This window comes from Papio anubis, chromosome 17, assembly GCF_008728515.1.
Source record: "Papio anubis isolate 15944 chromosome 17, Panubis1.0, whole genome shotgun sequence".
Taxonomy (NCBI): Eukaryota; Metazoa; Chordata; class Mammalia; order Primates; family Cercopithecidae; genus Papio; species Papio anubis.
In genome coordinates this window covers 25,745,561-25,765,109 of record NC_044992.1, presented here as the reverse complement: position 1 = coordinate 25,765,109, position 19,549 = coordinate 25,745,561, and the positions used below count along the sequence as shown (strand labels likewise).

The 19,549-nt window shown below is 49.2% G+C and overlaps 1 protein-coding gene across 2 annotated transcripts in view; it reads left to right on the top strand.

The window, feature by feature from the left end:
* Positions 1 to 18,141, top strand: part of ASIC2 (acid sensing ion channel subunit 2) — a 1,127,535-nt gene extending 1,109,394 nt beyond the window's left edge. For both annotated transcript variants that reach the window (XM_009190099.3, XM_003912597.5), the window contains exons 4-10: positions 2,674 to 2,824; positions 5,240 to 5,296; positions 7,210 to 7,363; positions 9,904 to 9,995; positions 13,558 to 13,637; positions 15,199 to 15,267; positions 17,156 to 18,141. In XM_009190099.3, the coding sequence (XP_009188363.2) occupies positions 2,674 to 2,824; positions 5,240 to 5,296; positions 7,210 to 7,363; positions 9,904 to 9,995; positions 13,558 to 13,637; positions 15,199 to 15,267; positions 17,156 to 17,257 (705 nt within the window). In that variant the 3' untranslated portion in view covers positions 17,258 to 18,141. The remainder of the gene's footprint in view (positions 1 to 2,673; positions 2,825 to 5,239; positions 5,297 to 7,209; positions 7,364 to 9,903; positions 9,996 to 13,557; positions 13,638 to 15,198; positions 15,268 to 17,155) is intronic.
* Positions 18,142 to 19,549: the final 1,408 nt, after the last annotated feature.

Below are 19,549 nucleotides of genomic sequence, written 5' to 3'. Positions count from 1 at the left end.
TCAGAAAATAGAGAAAGAGGAAACACTTCATAACTGCTTTCATGAGGTCAGCATACTCCCAATACCAAAACTTGACCAGGAGATTACAAGAAAAGTAAATTAAATACAACATGCCTCATAAACATACATGCAAAAAACCTCCACAAGATACTAGCAAATTGAATAGAGCAATATATAAGGAGGATAATAAATTATGACTAAGTGGAGTTTATCCCAGGAATGTAAGTTGGTTTCAACGTCTTCAGATCAATCAATACCATTCACTGTGTTAATAGAATGAAGAAGAAAAGCCGTGTGATCATCTCAATAGAAGTAGAAAATATATTTGCCAAAATATATATCATTGATGATAAAAACTCTCAGCAAATGAGAAATAAGACAGAACTTTCTCAATGTGACAAGCACATCTAAGAAAAACATATACCTAATATATTATGGTGAAATAATGAACCCTCCTTCCTAAGATCAGGAACAAGGGAAGATACCCTCTCTCTCCAGTTTTATTCCAACATGATACTTTCTAGCTAATACAGCAGGGTAAGAAAAATAAATTAAAAATAATAATAAAGACTAGAAAGGAAGAAGTAAAACTCAGCAACAAAAAAATAATGAACTACTAAAACGTGCAAAAGCATGAATGAATCTCAAAAACATTATGCTGAGAGAAAGAAGCCAGACACAAAAGAATGCATACTGTTTGATTCTATTTATATACAATACTAACACAGGCAAACCTAGTTTATAATAACAGAAAGCATATTGGGGGTTGCCTGAGAGTTGGCAGGGAGGAAGTGACTGCAAATAGGAAATTCTGGGGGTTCATGGAAATGTTCTATACCTGATTAGCATAGTTGTTACAAGGGTGTATACACTTGTAAAAATTTATTAAATTGCACATTAAAATTGATGCATTTTATTGTATATAATGTATCTTCTGAAGTTGATTTTAAAAAATAGATACTATTAAGAGAATGAAAAGGTAAGCCACAGACTATAGGTGGTATAGACAAAATATTTACAATACATGTATCTGACAAAGGACTTGAATTCAGAATATACGAACAACTCTTACAACCCAAAAGTAAAAGTAAAAAAATAATAATTTTTAGTGGACAAGAAAACTCAGACATTTCACAAAATATTATATATGAATGGCCAATAAACACATAAAATTGTGCTCAAAATCATCCATCAGGGAACCGCAGATACAAGTGAGACACAACTATATACCTACAAAAATGGCTAAAATCAAAAAGGTGGATGAAGTCAAGATTTGGCATGGACATAGAGTAATGAGAATTCTCAGACACTACTGGTGGAAATACAAAATAGAAGAACCACTTTGGATAACAATTGGGCAGTTTCTTATAAGGTTGTGCCTATACCTATCTTACAAACCAGCTATTTCACTGCTAGCCGTTTATACTCAAGAGAAATTAAAACATATGCCCACAAAATGACTTATGTATAAATATTCACAGGAGTTTTTTCATGATTACCAAAAACTGGAAACAATCCAAACGCCCATGATCAAGTGAAAGGATAAGCAAATTGAAGTGTAGTCATACATAATGCTGGAAAACTATTCAGCAATAAAAAGTAAAGAACTCATGGGGCAAACAACCATATAGATGAACCTCAACGACATCATGCTGAGTGAAAGAAGCTAGACGCAAAAGAGCACATAGTGTAAGCTTTCATTTATATGAAGTTTGAGAACAGGCAAAGCCAACCTATGGTGAGAGAATTCATAACCATGATTACCCAGGTAGGTTGGGGACTGATTGGACAGGGACAGAAACGAACTTTCTAGGGTGATTTAAAATGTCCTCTATCTTGGTTAGTGTGCTGGTTACATGGGTGAACACATTTTTAGAATATATTGAATAGTGCACTTAATATTTGTACATTTTATTGTGTTTTTATTCTTTAATCTTAAAAAATGGATATAAAGGACTTAACACCTAGAAAATGCTCAACAACCATTATTTCCCTCATCCTTCATCCTCCCCATTCCCACTAGGCAAGTACCATAGATGCTAGGAGAACATTTATGATCACTGGACCTCTGAGAATAGACGTGTAATTTTCTTCAAAAGGAAAAGATGCCATCTACAGCATGACCTGGGGAGTCTCTCTAGTCCAGGCCCAGGACTATAAATAACAAGGATAGTGCCTAGAGCCATTTCATTCTGAATCTTCCTCTGGGTTTTGTCCTCCAGGTCTAGGTCTGGGATTCCAATGTTTCAAACCAAGAGGGTGGAATTTAGTTGGGTCTTTCCAAGAGATGTGAGATGACAAAATGTGGGAGTGGGAAGACATGGTGGGGTTAAGAGACTCTCAGGAGAACCACATTTAAAGAAGGTTATAGAAGCTAAGTTGGGTGGGGCCTGATGGTGTGCCCCTGTAGTCTCAGCTACTAGAGAGGCTGAGACAGGAGGATCGCTTGAGCCAGGAGTTCAAAGCCAACCTGGGCTACATGATGAAACTTTGTCTCTAAGAAAAAAAATAAAAAATTAAGATAAGGTAAGAAAACTAATGTTGGAGCCAGATGTTGAAGATCTATAAAGTTAATGGTATTTAAATGCTTAATAATTGTTTTTTGATTAAGTAAATAAATGAGTTACCCAGTCTGTTGAGGCTGACTACCTCCCACTCCTTCCTGTCTTGCAGCTCACATACCTGCCCCCACCGTGGGGTGAGTGCCGATCCTCAGAGATGGGCCTCGACTTTTTTCCTGTTTACAGTATCACCGCCTGTAGGATTGACTGTGAGACCCGCTACATCGTGGAAAATTGCAACTGCCGCATGGTTCACATGCCAGGTCAGTGCCAGGGCAGGGTGGCCACAGGTCCCCTGGGATCTGCCTGGGACCCACCTTGCATTTCTCATCCTAATGGGAAACACTTCACCCACTTTGCTAGGATCCAAAAGGATGATGTTCTGGGAAGACTCTGTTATTTGGTGCCTATTTAGAGGGCAGGTGGAAACTTCTAGTCCAGCAACCAAGACAGCATCCTGCTATCCAGAAGCACCCAGTGTTGGGGGAATGTCCATCCCAGTGTTCAATGTTTGCCAATTGTCTGCTGCTCTTACCTCTGAGAGTTTAGTGTCCAGATAACTGGATGCTTGCAGTTCTTACAGCTCGTGTAGTACATGTTTGAGCATCCAGATGTTTCTTTCCTTCATCCAGATGTTTCCCTTTTTGTGTCCAAATGTCTAGCACTCCTTCAAATGAGGCAATAGTCTATTAGCCAGCAAATAAATGTGCATGTAATGACACCTCTCTTGTCACACTAACAATGCATGTGGCCATCTCATGCAGTTGGCATACCAGAAGCTGAAGTGCAAAGTGGAAAGCTGATCTGGGGAAAAAGAGCGTGGTGTTGCAGCCAGGACGCATGAATGGGGCCTTGGTTTCTAATTTAGGCTCTTCCACTCATTTACTGTGTGACCTGGTTACTGAACCTCTCTGTTCTCACGTTTATGGTCTTTAAAACACAATCATTAGCTGTTACAATGTGAAAATTAGGCTAGGATATAAAATGTTTTGTAAACTATAAAAGTCAGTGGTTATTATTTAGCATATTGGAAGAGGGCACCAAAAGTCATGTTGACTGAAGACCTACTATGTGCCGGGAATGTTGTTATTGTATTTAGTAGCTGTTATTTCATGGTTATATCATACTTTATTCAATTTTACTTAACTAAATCCTTATACTGGACATTTGGTTCATTATCAATTGTTTTCTGTTATAATCCATGCCGAAATGGACATCCTCATTGCTACATTCTGAATTATTTCATTAGTTATCAGCAATTTCCTTAGTAATCTAAGATTTAAATTACTGATCTTTAAAATTGCCTCTGTCAAAAGGGACTTTGCCAAAATGATTAAGGTTACCAACTTTAAGTGGGGGAGATTATCTAGGTGGGCCCAAATCTCATCAGAATCCTCAAAATCAATCCCCCTTTTCCAGCTAGGGTCAGAGGGAGAAGTGACTATGAAAGACGGGTCAGAGAGATGCAAACTTGTTCACTTTGAAGACAGAAGAATGTGGGTAGTCAATGCATGTGGGTGGCCAATGAATGTGGGGATGGTCTTTGGAAGCTGAGAAAGACGAGGAAATGAATTCTCCCCTACAGCCTCCAAAAAGAATATCGACCTCCCATCCATCACCTTGATTCTGGACCAATGAGACCGATACCTAACTTCTGACCTACTAAGCTGTAACATAATAATAAATTTGTATGTTTTAAATAATAATAAAATAAAATGTCCTCTGAGCTTCCTAGAAGGCAGAGCAAACAGGGAAACATGTCAAGCTATTGTTTTTGGAAAGGAGAAAGCTTATTAACTCTTCAGCTCTGAAAAAGGATTTTGGGGAAGTGATAAGGAAAAAAACATTATGGTGGACTTTAGCACTTGGTAAAAGAAAGAAAAAAGATCCTGGGTTTCTACAAAGAGAGCCCAGCAAGGAGAATCCAGCAATGGGGAATATTATTCACCTGATGCTCAGACTAAGCCACCAGCCAGTGAGGTTTTCCCCACCAACCCTTAGCCAAAGGCAAGCAGTAGAGGTGTCAGTCACACCCAGGACACTAATACTGACATCTCAGTGACTAATGTGGAATTACGAGCAAAGCAATAGAGAAACACAAGGCAACCCTTGTTCCCATACAGCAGTGTGGTTGTGCTGAGAAGAGCTCTAGGCTCTGGATCAGACTGACCTCTGTTCAAAGCCCACCTCCATCACTACTAGGCTTGGTGTCCTGGGAAGATAAGATGCTTAAGCCTCAAAATTCTCATGGGTAAAACAGATATAGTACTTCTGACTTCAAAGGGTGCCTGTATGGGTTAAAGAAGACGATGTATAGCCAAGCTTACAAGGTGCTTATCACCACCTCCCTAGTCTCAATCCTCAAGGCGAGCTCACCTGCCACCGACAGGAGCTGGCTGGACCTACAGAGAAACATGGGAGAAGTTAGCCATACAGATCCTACTGTCTCCTGCTCAACGAGGTGAACAGCCTGCCCAAGCTTACATAGCAGATCAGAAGCCAGCCTTCCAGCTTTGGGGTGCACTCTGATCCAAGGCTCTCTTCGAACTGCCCGCTGGCAGGCCGCTGCCCCTTCAACTGCCAGGAGGCACTCCCTTCCCTAAGCCCAAAGCAGAGGAGGTGTTGCTGACATGAATGTTCCTGCCTGAGTAACTCTGTCTGGTGTTTCTTCTTTGCAGGGGATGCCCCTTTCTGTACCCCTGAGCAGCACAAGGAGTGTGCAGAGCCTGCCCTAGGTCAGTACTCAGGAGACAGATGGAATCATGGGGGTAGGGGGCCTGAGATTGAGATCCAGGAGATCATCTGGGTGTGGGGAGAGATCAAGCGGAAGAAGGAATGGAGAGAGGATGAGAAGAAAGGGGCTGGCCGAGTGGAGTTGCTGCAGGGATGGGAGAGGCAGATGGAGAGGAAGAAGAAGAGAAGGTTGGGGAGGGAATTGGTGCAAGAGGATGAGGGCTGGAAATGGAACTGGGGAGAGAAAGGAGGTATGGAAGGTGGAGATGGAGGAGTAGGTTTCAAGGGAAACGGAGGGTGCTAAGGAAAGCAGGGGAGAGGACAGGGGTGGAGAGAGGATAGACAGTGGGCAGCCAGGTGGGCACCAGAGAAGCTTGGCAATACCTCCCCTCACACAATCTGATGGTGTCTACATGGGGAGGCCAAGGTGATTCTGAAGTCACATCTTTCTTCTGCTCCATTGAGCCTGGGGGAGGTGGAGGAGGACTGGAGAGGTAAGGTCAGGTTTGCATTGCATGTGCGCAAATGGAAAACACAGAGCACACTCCTTCCTCCTCCCCAAGTGGCCTGCTGGGGGTCTGCCAGTTGGAAGAACTCTGCTGGTTCCCCAGCTGGAAAACTAGAGGGAGAGAGAGCACGCAAACAAGCTGCCATCCCAAAGCTAGGCCCACTCTGCATGCTCGCCTCTCTCTGGACCCGGGAAATGGCTTACAATCAAGACAAGCAGACTTTTTAAACAATGTGCACTCAAGTTCGTTCAGCATCTGCACTTGCTGGAGCTAAGTGAGGCAGTGTTGGCCTCAGGTCCGGATACCTCCAGGAGGACTAGAGAGGGAGGCCGGGCTGAGAGGGGAGGGAGTGACTTCTGATGTGTGCAAAGACTCAGCAAAACCCAGGGTAGCCTGAAACACTGAGGTGGCTAGAGGAAAAAGGGAAGGAGGTGTTAAAGAAAAAATCACTCTGACACTAGTTAAAATGGTAAGGAAGTCTTTATTCAGGGGAATTGCAACAGGTGTCAAGAGTATCACAATAGGGGAAAGAGATGGGACTCAACTCAGAATACAGCCAAGACAGCTGGAGATTCATAGCCATCAAGCGGAGCGAGGGCTCAGTAGGTATAAAATTACCCAGAGAAAACCTCAAAGGTAGGGGGAAATCTGCTGACGGCAGGCCAGGCTGATCAGATATCAAGGGTGGGGGATTCTGTCTAAACTGACTTTAGCAGGATTCTTGCTAAAACTGGGCTAGGCAGGCCCAGCACGGATGGGGTCCAAGGTCAACGCCTAGTCGAGAACAGGGCTCTGAAGAGCCTGGCTAAGTTTGATCAGGGAGAGTCTTTGTCAGAGGGAAATGATGCCTTAAACGTTATGTCTAATTGGAAGAAGAGAGGAGAGGGCAGGAAGGGTTCCAGATGCAGGGAGTTGCCTCCAGGGAAAGGAATGAAGGATCTTTGCCTGCATCCTAACCCACCAGGCAGAGGAGGTGGGCACTGGCTATGAGGGAGCCCCGCCAGGATTAGCACAGAGCCCTGGGTTTCAGGTAAAATGGTCTCCCACATTTGCTTTGATGGTGGCCCACTCTGTGGATGAGAATACTGAGGCTAGAATCAGGGAAGAAAGCCATGGGAAGCTGAGGGCACCGGGACGGTCTTGGAGACCTCTGCAAAAGTGGTCACATTTCAATAATTTTTAAAGAGTGACATGACAGTTAAAGGAAGCAGAAGGAAAACAAGATCAACCTACAGCAAAAGCCCAGTTCCCCTCTCTCCACAATCCCTGCCCCGCACTTTCCCCGGACCAGCACCCCTTTCCAGCTCACTTTTCAGCTGCTAGAATCCAGCTGCTAGGATCCAGCTGGATCCTTAGAAATCCCAGTCCCCACACCTGACTAAGCCCCACCTCGCTCTCCCCTCCAGGTCTGCTGGCAGAAAAGGACAGCAATTACTGTCTCTGCAGGACACCCTGCAACCTGACCCGCTACAACAAAGAGCTCTCCATGGTGAAGATCCCCAGCAAGACATCAGCCAAGTACCTTGAGAAGAAATTTAACAAATCAGAAAAATATATCTCGTAAGTTTAGTGGGCATGGTAGGCAGGAGGAAGGGGGAAATGGATAAGGAGGAGATTGGAGGCAATCAAGGAGGAAAGCAGAGATAAGCATTTGATTCAAGTCAGCAAACATTCACTGAGCACCCTCTGTGTGTCAAGCTCTGCTTCACGCTCAGAATGCAAAGACAAAGATGAGTAAGACACAGCCCCTGCCCTTAAGGAGCTTGCAGTCTTGTGGAGAGACAAGTACACACTGAATAACATATAGGGTGACTTTGGCTGTCATAGGGGGATGCATATAGAAGGAGAGAATGATGGGTTAGCTACAGCTTGCAATGAGGTGACATCAGGGAAAGCTTCAGAGAATTTTTTTTTTTTTTTTTGAGACGGAGTCTCACTCTGTCGCCCAGGCTGGAGTGCCATGGCGCGATCTCAGCTCGCTGTAAAGTCCACCTCCCAGGTTCACACCGTTCTCCTGCCTCAGCCTCATGAGTAACTGGAACTACAGGCCTCCGCCACCATGCCCAGCTAATTTTTTTGTATTTTTAGTAGACACGAGATTTCACTGTGTATTAGCCAGGATGGTCTCGATCTCCTGACCTTGTGATCCGCCCACCTCGGCCTCCTAAAGTGCTGGGATTACAGGCGTGAGCCACCTCGCCCGGCCCAGAGATTTTTTTAAAGGATGTATAGTTTTCCAGGCAGAACTTGCACATTCTATTCCCTCTGCCTAGAATTCTTTTCCTCCCACCCTCCACCTAACCGGTTCCTCCTTAAGCAGGTCTCCAATTAAATGTCATCTCCAGCCAGCCATGGTGGCCCATGCCTGTAATCCCAATGTTTTGGGAGGCCAAGGCAGGAGGATTGCTTCAGGCCGGGAGTTCAAGCTCAGCCTGGGCAACATAGTTAGACCCTGTCTCTAAAACAAATATAAAACAAAAATAAAAATAAAATTGAAGTTATCTCAGGCATCTAGATGAGGTGCACTCCTGTTATTTTTCTCTCAAAGTCCTCTGGTGTTTTCCTTTATAACACTACAGCATGTAATTACATAGTCATGTTGTGTTTCCTTGTTTATTACCTGTCTGCCCCACTAGATTGAAAGCCCCCTGAGGGCAGGAAACTATCTTTTTTGTTCTCTGTTGTCTGCCAAATACTAGTGGAGCATACGGCACAGAGTTGGCACTCAAAACAATGTGTTTTAACAGAATAAATGAATGGAAGCATGGGAGAAGTGGGTGTCCTAGGCAGAGGCTCAGCAGAGACCATCAGCACAGGGCAGAAAAGAAAACTTCAAAGGGGAGCATGGATGTGTCAGAGCAAGAGGGTCTTATAGGCTGAGCCGAGTGGGCGCAGGGGGTAGGCTTTATCCTAACAGAATAGGGATCCACTGAAGAGCTTTCAGAGGTGAGTGACAGACTCAAATTTGCATTTTTGACCACTGCTCCCCAATAGGTCAAATACTGTGCAATGATGGAAATGTTCTGTGTCTGCAGTGCCCAGTGGGGTTGCTGCTAGCCACATGTGGCCGACGAGCATTTGAAATGCAGCCTGTGACTGGGGAGTGGAACTGTAATTTTATTTAATTTGAATCAATTTAGCAGTTTTAGAAAGATCCTTCAGGCGGCGATAGAGAAGACGGGGGAAAGGCAGATGGGAAGAAGGGAACTGTTAGGAAGCAGCTGTGGCAAGCCAAGCAAGAGAGGGTGATACTTTGAACAGCTGCCCTGCGAGCTCTGCTCACGGAAAGAAGAATCTGCTCCTCTCTTCGCCAGCCCCTCCCTCTTGCCAACACTGTCCCCAGACCCCCATCCTCAGCCAGCTTTTGCTCAGTGGGTTGACAACAAGGGGCACTGAAGGCATTGTGAGCACATTGGAGGAGATGGGAATTGTAGGAGATGCCAGGCCCTGCTGCTTGGCACAGTCTGCAGGCAGTAACAACTTTTACTGCCAAGATGTGTCTCACTCACACACCTGCCCAAAGGAGCAAAGCAAGCCGCCGTGCTTCTGCCAGTACACGCCCCAGGCAGATACAAGTTTGCTCCCTACAAACCTTCCCTGACTTCAGCAATTGACTCGGCAATGCCAGAGCAGGGCCTCCCACCAGGAGGAGCTTGTTATAAATCCCAGGGGGAATTTAGGGGGTCTCAGGAGTGGGCAGGGGCTACCCATGAGGTCAGCTGGAGCAGGCACCCTAGCCAAGGCAAGCCATGTCAAGAGATTACTGAAACTCACCTTCATGCTGAGGACCAGGCAGGCCCTTTGGCGGTGCAGAGGCCTGGAAGCCAGGCAGGACTCCTGCAAAGGGTGCAAACAGAAAGCAGGGAGACAGAAATAAGGAACAAAAGGAGGTAGCTGATGTAGGCCTCCGGAACTGGGCTGGGAGTCAGGCTTCTTGACTTGAAGCCGCAGCTCTGCCACTAACCAGCTCTAACTTCGGGCAAGCTGCCTCACTTCCTGGGTCTCCATTTCTCCATCTTTCCATGGGAAAGCTATATTAGATGCTCCCTGTGAATGCTGATAGCTCTAACCGTGTATGGTACTGACTATTCTCTCTGCAGAGAGAACATCCTGGTTCTGGATATATTTTTTGAAGCTCTCAATTATGAGACAATTGAACAGAAGAAGGCGTATGAAGTTGCTGCCTTACTTGGTAAGTTGGTGTCTATTGCACAAATTTCCACATCTCATAGAGGGTGGGAGGGAGGGAGGATGCACAGGTGGATGGGAGGCAAGCAGACAGACACATAGCCTTGGAGGAGTCTAACCTTTTAATTTACTAACAATTGCTCCCTCTTTCCTTGCACTGCTCCTCTCCCAGAATGGAAAGAACCCCAGTGGGGTGGAATTTCAGGCCCAATTTATTCCCCAATCTTGGCTTCAGTTTCCCCATCTATGCAATGAGGAGGGTCAGCCTAAAGGCCTCTGGGCCTCTCCAGCCCTGCACTCTTAGAATTCATGGTCTTCTGCCCCAGGTTGCAGTCAGGATCCTGGGGCCATGGAGAGGGGAAAGGGATATCAGAAGGAGAGAAGGAGGGAAGGCCGAACTGTGGGTGGTCCCAGGTGGGACCTGGGAGGTAAGGGCCCTGATGGAGCTTCACCCCAAAAGCAACGTTGCTGCATCCAGAAGGCCAGGTGTTGTCCCCTGGACTGAGAGTCATTTGTCAAACACAAATGAAGGGTCACTCTCCACAGGTATCTACAAACCTGCTGCCACCCCATACAAGTTCGCATGAGCTCCCCGGCCCCAATGGCATATGATGGATACAGGGAGCTAATTTCCATCCTACCCCAGCCCAACCCAAAACTCACAAGACCCCTAAGAGTGCACAGTTAAAGGACTTCACTCTCGAGCGCTTCTCTCAGCTCTCACTCACTCTCAAGAAAGGATCTGATGCCTGTGCCCCAGAAAGAGAAATAGCTGTTGTCTCCATGAGCTGGACCAGGTGACGTTAGCATTTTGGAAGGGGCAGATACCTACTACCTGGCTTCTCACACCAGCTATGAGAATATGGACAAGTAACTTTACCTTGCTGAACCTTAGGTTCCTCATCCGCAAGATGGGTTTAATAAAACCCACTTTATGAGCTTGTTGTGATGGTTAAATGTGATAAACCCCTAGCCCAGAAAAGGTCCATAAATAGTAGTTCCTGGCGCCTGGACAGTCACTATGCCAGGGACCCAGGGCTCAGCTGCTGTGTCCAAGGGCTGGCTAAGCATTTCTACACTTTCTCCAGGAGGCTGGGGACTCCCCACCATAGCTCGGTCCCAGCTGGGTTAAAGTGGCTGTCACTCAGCCTCAGAAGTCATTGTGACCAAAGGTACTGAGCCAAGAGACTCATGCCCTTGGCCCCACCAGAAACATAGACCCCTCACTCACCCCTGTGCTGGCCTTGCCCTTTATTTCCATAAAGAGGACCCAGGACAGGCCTCTTCCTACCCCCTGCCCTCCCCCAGCATAGGCTCACAGTCTTCCTCTGTCTCTCTGCTCTCTCTATGTGTGTCTCTTTCTTTCTTTCTCTCTCTCTCTCTCTCTCTCTCTCTCACACACACACACAGAGAGAGAGAGAGAGAGAGAGACATAGAGAGCAAGAAGGGCCTGAGCTCTGAATCTGTCGTGTCTGCATCAGATATGAGCTTGTTCCCAGCATCGAACGTGTTCCCACCCAGAATAGCCGGCTGAGGAGCTCATGCTGCCATCTGGACCTCCTGTGATGAGAGCGTGTGCCGCTTGCAAACCCTCAGTCATCAGGCCCTTCTCTCAACACCGCATGGCCCTTTCTCACCTCCTGGTGTCCATGCACATGCACGCTACACAGCGTTCACACTACCCACAGTGTACCCCACCCCGGTCTGCACACACACACACCAAACCTACAGGTTCATGCACCCACGGTGGTCCAGGACCACACACACAAATGCATACCTCTACAGCCCCACGTGCCAATCCCACAGCTCCAGAGACACACCCATGCACACAGCCCCCACACGGCCCCATATACACACACAAGCACACCCACACTACACATGCTCTACACACTCAGACACACTCTGCTCACCTCCACAGACCCACACTCACACACACTTAGACACACTCAGAGTGCCTAAAATAGATAGGGAGAGCCACCTACATAAAACCATGGACAGCCAGACCTCCTGCCTGCTTTTATACAAATACGTGCACACACCCTGGACCCTGGCACATACCCCGCACTCTACCACTACAGACTCACACTGCACATGCACATCACACGCCTCCCACCTGACATACATATCCATTAGAACACAGTCCCCAAGAAACCTCCATTAAAGACATGAGAGGGAGCGGTGATGGGAAAGGAATGAGGGAGAGCCTTTTTGAGCCATTTTGAGCCCAGCACCAAGTTCCACTGGGAAGAGCCCTCTCCCCACCATCTCTGTGGTTCACCTGAGCACATGGACGTGGGACCCCACCCAGCCATAAGCTGAGAAGGAGTGGGGCAGATCTGCCCACCAGAGAGTTCTCAGGCCAAGAGGTCAACCTGGCATCTCCAAGAGAACTGACCAGCCACCCCGAACTCTGCCCCCCAACCCCAATTCCTGCCCCTCTTTCCAGAGACCGAGAGTCTAAGAGATTAGGGCTAGAAAGAACTTCATAGTTCATCTCATCCAATCCCCTCCATCCTGCCACCACCACCAAATGTCCTTTGGAGGCAAAGCTCCTCAGAAGGTCAGGGCTTATGAAAGCTACACAACCAGTTGGTGGCCACTCTCTGGACTAAGAGCCTCAGAGCCCTCGGCTCTGCCACACTGCCTCTGCAGCAAAGCATCTTAAGCTTTTGGGGACTCAGGACCCCTGTTAGAAACTGATAATAGCTATGGACTCTCCTGCTACAAATGCCCAAGCACACACATTTCACATTCAATTTCAGGAGAGTCTCCAGCCATCTGAAGTACTCCCAGGACAGTGGTTCTCAAACTCTGGTGGGCCTGAGAACGCACCTCACCTCCAGCAGAAACTTAAAAATCCTGACATCCAGACCTCAACCCCAGAGGCTCTGATTCTATTGGCCTAGGTGTATCCAGGCAGCAACACTGATTACAGTTCTTCCAGGAGAGCTGGATGCAGGGGGATCTGAAGACAAATCCAGAAAAACTTTGAACAACGGGGGCCTATAAACCCCAGAGTAAGAACCTCAGCTCTAGAAAGAGTCAAAATCGCACACTAACTTTTGGATGGGGGAGAAAGGAGACACCTATGACCTTATCCCAAGGGTGGGAGGTGCCCCAAGGTGGCCCTGAAGCCCATGCCGTGATTGGATTGGTGGGGGGGCATCTCCTCCCAAGACTCCCACCCAGGGCGCCTGCCACCAGTCCACACACATCCTAGCTCTCTATTCTCCCTATTCCCAGCCCAGAGTCAAAGCAGGACCCGATCGGTGTGGTTCTGAGTGTACCTGAACAACTCCATTAGCACTGTGGATCATGAGATCTAGTCTAAGCCCTTCCAATAAGCCGTCAGCTTAGTCCCTGACCCCACTGAATGCTGAAAAACAGTAGCTCTCAGAGATGTGCAGTGAGGGAAGGAGCTGCCAAAGGCCTGGACCTCCCACAACAAGGCCCAGGCTCCCCGTGGAGGGGGCGCCATTCAGAAGGTCTGGGTTGCATCTCAGTCTGTTCACCCTTCCTGGAAGCTGCATAAAAGCAAAGCTTTGGTCTTTTCCCTCTCTCTCCAGGTGATATTGGTGGTCAGATGGGATTGTTCATTGGTGCTAGTATCCTTACAATACTAGAGCTCTTTGATTATATTTATGAGGTAAGAGTCGGGATTCCCTGCAGGGAAATGACCGCTTGCTGGTGCCCTCATCGTGCCCCAGATTCAGAAACACGGTAGAAGGAAGGTGGTGCCTCTCTCCATGCAGAGTCTGCTTCCCCTCCTGTCCACTGGTAGAGTCGATCACTGAAGCCCAGGCACCATGGGGCAAGGGGATGGGAGTTTTTTGGGGGGCGGTGGATATAAGAGAAACACAGGCCTATCCTCTGGGAGCTGGAACAGCACTGGGCCATCTACACTGGCAGGGAAGGATAGGGAGGGATGAGCGGAAGTTAGGCCAGACTGTGCTGAGGCCAGCTCCGAGCCCCTCCTGAAGCTGGGCTGGAGGTGGTGGCTTCATCCATGGGCATGTCCACACCTGCACACATACTCCCCCCACACACACACACCTGCCCTGTAGGTGGCCCATCGCCTGAGTCATGTTCTCCATGGCCCAGCCAGTCTTAGGGAAGGGGCACTTCCCAGCAGTCCTCACCAATCCTGGGCAAGAAGACAGCAGGGCACGCCAGCCGCCCCGGCTGCTAACAGTCTGGGGAGATGTCTTCCTCAAGAAATGCCTGGAACGAGGCCTCTGAAAGCTTCTCCGGCACTGAGGGTTCCTGGAGCTGGTCAGCCTTCTCACCTGCATCTCTCTGAGAGCGAGTCTGTGGATGCCACTATCCCAGGCTCTGTTTTGATGGGTGTTCCCTTGGAGGCCTCCATCCCCCTGGCTGTGAGATGGGCAATGCACTTCACCTCCAACATGCGCCCCTGAAAAAGGCAATGGCTCCAGAACCTCCAAGGAATGCCTGGACCTATGAAGTCCCCCAGACCGGAGCAGTAGACAGGAGCCTGCAGAACCATGTTCTGCCCCTCAAAGGGGGCTGTTCGTGACCAAAGGCTGCTCGGAACCACAGTGGGGGCCTGTCGTGCCCCAGTGACCAGGCTCCTCTGGAGAATCTCGTGCCTCTCAGCACAGTGACTCCAAAACCACATCAGTTCCCATGGCCAGATTTTATTCTGCTTTGTTTATTGACCTTCGTGAAAAACTGTACACAGTTATGGCAATTGAATCACACCAGGTAACAGATTTAAGAACTACCCTTTATTGCTAGGAGTAAAATGTTATGAACTCAGGCATGTCTTGGTCTTCTGAATTGTGTGCAGTGTCAGCCCTAGAAAGTGAATAATAATCTTGTCCCCCAGCCCCAGCCACAGAAAGGGGGTCCCAGGCTGCTCCTGAGGACAGACAGGGAGCCAGCGTACCAGCGCACACCACTTACTAACACTCACCAGCCACAAAGACAGCAGTCCACGCTGTGAAGCAGGGCCCGCCATTACCTCTTCCAAGCTCCATCTCCTGCAACAAAATCCCATTTCAGCCAAAAGGCTGGGTTGAGACAGACAGGCACCTGGACCTGGCTGCCAGGCTGGGCTTGTGCTACAGCATGTCCAGCCACAGCCCGGGCAGCTGCCAGCCCCAGCAGGGCCCAGTGGAGGGAGGTCCCTTCTATCTCCACACCCTCCTCGCAGCCTGACCAACCCCTTCCTGCTTTTCTTGCAGCTGATCAAAGAGAAGCTATTAGACCTGCTTGGCAAAGAGGAGGACGAAGGGAGCCACGATGAGAATGTGGTAAGAGCAGCTCACTGATTGGAAGTTGCTCTGCTGCTCTGGCTTGTACCAGCAGTAGGAAACCAGATACTGGGGCCGGGCAGGAAAGATGTGACTCACTGCACACCTTTCCATGGCTTGGGACATGCTGTCACTTCCCAAATCCAAGGACACTCCAGCTGAGCCTCGAGCCTCTCTCTGAGACTCATCCCAGAAGCCAGTATGGATGCAGCAGACACCTGGAGGTGCTTCCAAGTGTAGGACCTGCCTGGCCCAATCCAGCTTCTCTCAGGCAGACAGCTGCTCCCCTCATCTCACAGCAAGGGGAGAAGTGGACAGGCTCTGTACGTCTATTCCTTTATTCCCCAGTGGTGGCAAAGTACAAGCAGAGCATCACTGGCTCTCCATCCCATTCAAAACGGACAGAGTATGGAGCCCCATGAAGTTGGAAGTAGCAATAGTGCCCATTATAGCTACTGACTATCGTATGCCTGGTACGTGTCAGGCACTTTGTATTTGAGGCAGTCGAGGCCCAGAGACCAAAGTCCCACAGCTGCTGAGTGTCAGAGCTGCCCTCCAAGCACTTCTAACCACTGCCCTACTCTGCCTCTTTCCTATAGCCCGAGGGGCAGCCCCGCTATGGCTGTTTGTCATTCTCCTTCCCAAACTCAGTCTACTCCTGGGTTCAGGCCTTGGCTGATGGGTGCAGATGTTGCCGGCTTTCCCCATCCAGCCTTGTGCCCCAAATCAGCACCTCCAGCCCTGGAAAACGGTGCCCATGAGTGACCACCACCCACTTAATATCAACAAATCCAAAATGGACCCCAGCCCCTTCGCCCTATATGGATTCCATTTCTGTTTCACACACTGTCTACAAATCTTGCTTTGATTCTCTGGTCCCCTGCAACCTCTGTGGAACAGAAAGTGGGGAGAGGAAGGGCAGTGTGGAAGGGGCCCCGGTCTGGCCTCAGCTGGCCTGGCTGGATCCCAAGGCTCCGGCTTCCTGGCTGTGTGCCTGGGGGCAAGTTACATATTTAACCTCTCTAAGCATCTGCATCAGATCAGACCACAGGGGGCTGTCACCTGAGTTAAGTGAGATCCTGCCGGCAAAGCAGTCAGCACAGCACTTAGTTTATAGTAGGTGCTTAGACAGTGGTTCCCTTTGCACCCTCAGAGCCCCCCTTGCTTCAGAAGGTCTCAGTGTCACAGCGTCTTCTCCATCCTGTTCCTCCTCCCCTAGTTGTGGCCCCATCAAATCTTCTCCAAATTCCTGGCACAGCCTCCTGGCTAGCCGTCCCTGCTCCAATCCCTCTCGGCCTCCCACCCACTGCAGCCTGGGAACCACCCTGGAGATTCATGTGTGGCCAGCTCAGCCCCTCCCTGCTTAGGGACCCACAGCTATGTTTCTCTGGGTCCAGCCTAACCCTAAAAGTCCTTGGGGACTGACCAGCTCTGGTTCTGAGCTCTAAGGCCTTCTACCCTTCCTGCTTGGCCGCAGCCATGGGTCCTTCCTGCCCCAGGCCTAGCCACGGGCTGTACTTCCTGCACCATAGCCCCAAGGGAGGCCCCCAGGGGAGAGGTCAGGACTCAGAACCATCCAGCCCCAAAGCTAGAGACCACTCAGATATAGGTCCAGTTACATGAGGGGCACCTTTAGGAGGGATCAAACCAACTGCCGATCAAACCAAGGAGCCTTCTCACTGCCGTAGTGGGCGCCCAAGTGTGCAATGGTAAGGATTCCATTCAGCCTCATGCCCCCAAGATGGTAAACCAGCCTATCAGATGTCTGGAGCAGGAGCAGCCCAGAAGTGGGGAGCACCTTCCCCAGGGCCTAGGCTGGGCAGCTGGTGGCATCACAGTGAAGTTTTGCTGAGCGAATAATAAACTCCCACCAACCTTTCCCTTCCAGAGTACTTGTGACACAATGCCAAACCACTCTGAAACCATCAGCCACACTGTGAACGTGCCCCTGCAGACAGCCCTGGGGACCTTGGAGGAGATTGCCTGCTGACACCCCTCGAGCCACCCAGCACCCCCTCCAAACAGACCTTGAGGCCCAAGACCAGGACAAGGAAGAGCAAGCTCAGGTGGAATGGCCCCTGATGCTGGAAAGAAGCAAGAGCCCCCTATGCACACATTGCAGACTAGCTGCCTAGACCTCGCTCCGGCCACGTCCAACACGACGCGTCCTTGGGCCCCGCCGTGCGTCCCTCTTAGGAGAGATGAGTCACACTCTGGAACTGTCCAAGAGCGAACCTGCCATCACATCTCACTGCCAGATGTATAAAGCACCTGCATGCTCAGACTTCTTATGGCGCCACCTCCACGTCTGTCTTGTACATGACATTCCTCCACGTGGTTTCCAGTGTCCACACCGCTGCCCATGCAGTGGGACCAGATTCCAGGTCTAAAGTCACCATGAGGCCACCCTGGAATCAGAACTGCACAATCAAGAGGGAACCCGTGGGACTCTCTGCTACATTCAGTTCTTGTGTCATTTGTGAAGGTTCTTAACCTCCCCACAAACCCCCTTTTCCCCAAGCTGGCCCATGGGGCTTTGGCGCCTAAGGTGACCTATGCCAACCTCCCTCCCGCCCCAGAGCCTGTGACGGCGGCACAGCAGCCAGCGGGCGGGGGGCTCATGTGTTCACCCATGGTGGCCATGTCGTTCTTCTCTCCCTGTGACACAGCTTGTACAGTCTGATTCTTTTTATCTGGGATAGGGGGACTTTTATGTTTGTCCGATGGAGATTCGTTTTGTTTTGCTTCGTTTTATGCTTTTTTTTTTTTTTTAGTTTTGATGTTCTGAGGTTTGGTTTGGTTTCTCCATTTTCTTTGGCGTTTATTTATTTGTGCTTCAAATCACAGTCATATTAAAAGCTGGTCTTGTGGAAATGGCTGAGTTATTTCCACCTTTTCTCCACATCCAAGTCTCTCTCCCTCCAGGGCCTAGGAAAGGCCTGCCAGGTCAAAACTGCAGACTGTGTATCTGGAAAGTTTTATGCAACGACACTTACCTTTACAAACTGTGCATACTCTATATGTTTACTCTAAATGTTGTTAATGATTGCTCACAACCTTGTAAATGTCTTCGAGTCCCACTGATGGGCCACAGCCCGCATTCTGAAGGAGGCTGCCCTGGACCATAATCACGTGACCTGGAGAACGCTGCCCAGACATGGAAACCATCAAGGAGGACTTTGTGTCCCCCTGTGATCTGTCTGCTACCCTGACCCCTTCTGACCCCGTCGGTGAATTTGGGCTGGACTCAGGCCCCAGCATGGCCTCCCTCCCACACACAAGCCTTCCTGGCCTCCCCACCCCCAGCAAACCGACCTGCCTTGCCCCCCAGAGGTCACGCTGGCACTCTGCCTTGCCCCCCAGAGTCACGCTGGCACTCTGCCTTGCCCCCCAGAGGTCACGCTGGCACTCTGCCTTGCTCCCCATGACTTCTTAGAGGTGGAATGGGAGGTTGGGAGGTGCCTTTGGTGTTATGGGTGCAGGGCACGCCCTTTTCAGCCTCCAGGTGTGAAAGAGAGCTTCCTGTTCAGGCAGAATCCTCATCCTTAGCACCATGCTGGTTCCATAGCAGCAGTTCCTTTAACCTAATCTTTTACTTTCCCTCCCGGCCCTCACCACTCCCAACTCAAAAGTCTCTCCTCAAGCAGTGAAGAAAGGTCTAATGTGGCTGTGCCTTTCCCCTCACGCACAGGTGCTCAGAAAGCACTGGCTAGACCAGAGGTTCAGGGTTCTGATCCCGTTCTGCCATCCAACCTCCCTGTCTGTCTCTCCTTCGTAACCCACTAACACAGGAAAAGTTACTTGCCCAATGTGACAAATGGAAGAGTCTCCCACCAGGAGTTACGAGCCCTGGCCCCACAGCCTTCTTCTCTCGGTAGCTGTGTGACAGTGGGTGAGACCATGCACCTCTCCAGGCACAGCTCATTAATTTTTGGATGAAGATAGTACCTTACCTGTGTGAAGGGAAGATGCAGGACCAGATGATCTCCTGAGACTCAAAGTGCCATAACAGCACCTGCCTACCTGCCCAGTGGGATGCTCACGCCCAAGCATGGCCAGGAGCTGGCAGTCCTGGGGGCTGCAGAAGGCAGCTGGGACAGAGCACCCCTGTGATAGCTCCTCCCAAGCATTCTCCCAGATGGGGTTGCCAGCTGTCAGCCAAGCTAGGTTTTATTCTTAAAGAGTATAAAGTTGCCAGAAAGGGTCTTGTGTGGTTTTCTATCACTGCCATTGCAAATAACTACTACTTTCGTGGTTTAAAACAACACAAATGTATTATCTT